Source organism: Penaeus monodon, chromosome 31 (assembly GCF_015228065.2).
Source record: "Penaeus monodon isolate SGIC_2016 chromosome 31, NSTDA_Pmon_1, whole genome shotgun sequence".
NCBI lineage: Eukaryota > Metazoa > Arthropoda > Malacostraca > Decapoda > Penaeidae > Penaeus > Penaeus monodon.
Window position 1 is genome coordinate 15,923,064 of NC_051416.1, and position 306 is coordinate 15,923,369.

General features: G+C 65.0%; 1 protein-coding gene across 1 annotated transcript in view; it reads right to left on the reverse strand.

Annotated features, from left to right (window-relative positions):
- Nucleotides 1-306, reverse strand: part of LOC119593050 (discoidin domain-containing receptor 2-like) — a gene marked incomplete in the record, with an annotated part of 52,427 nt that overhangs the window by 9,613 nt on the left and 42,508 nt on the right. The window contains 1 exon segment of the mRNA XM_037941950.1: nt 13-244. Coding sequence (XP_037797878.1) covers nt 13-244 — 232 coding nt within the window.

Below are 306 nucleotides of genomic sequence, written 5' to 3' on the forward strand. Positions count from 1 at the left end.
CCATGAGCCCACCTCGTGGCCGCGTCCGTCCGAGTAGGTGACCCAGTGCGCGAGTCCGGGCCGCCAGAACTGCAGCTTGTACTGGCGGGCGAACTCCCGCCCCTGGCCGTTGCCGAAGCGCCCCTGCACCTCCACCTTGGCCACCACGTGCAGGCCGCCCAGGTTCACCTCCAGGAACTCCTTGCCCTCGTTGTACACCATGTCGCGGGGGCACCACGCGCCGCCGCCCGCCTCCACGTGTGCTCTGAGGGTGACGGAGAGAGAAGGGGGAGGGTGAATTACTTTATTTTGACATTTGAATACATG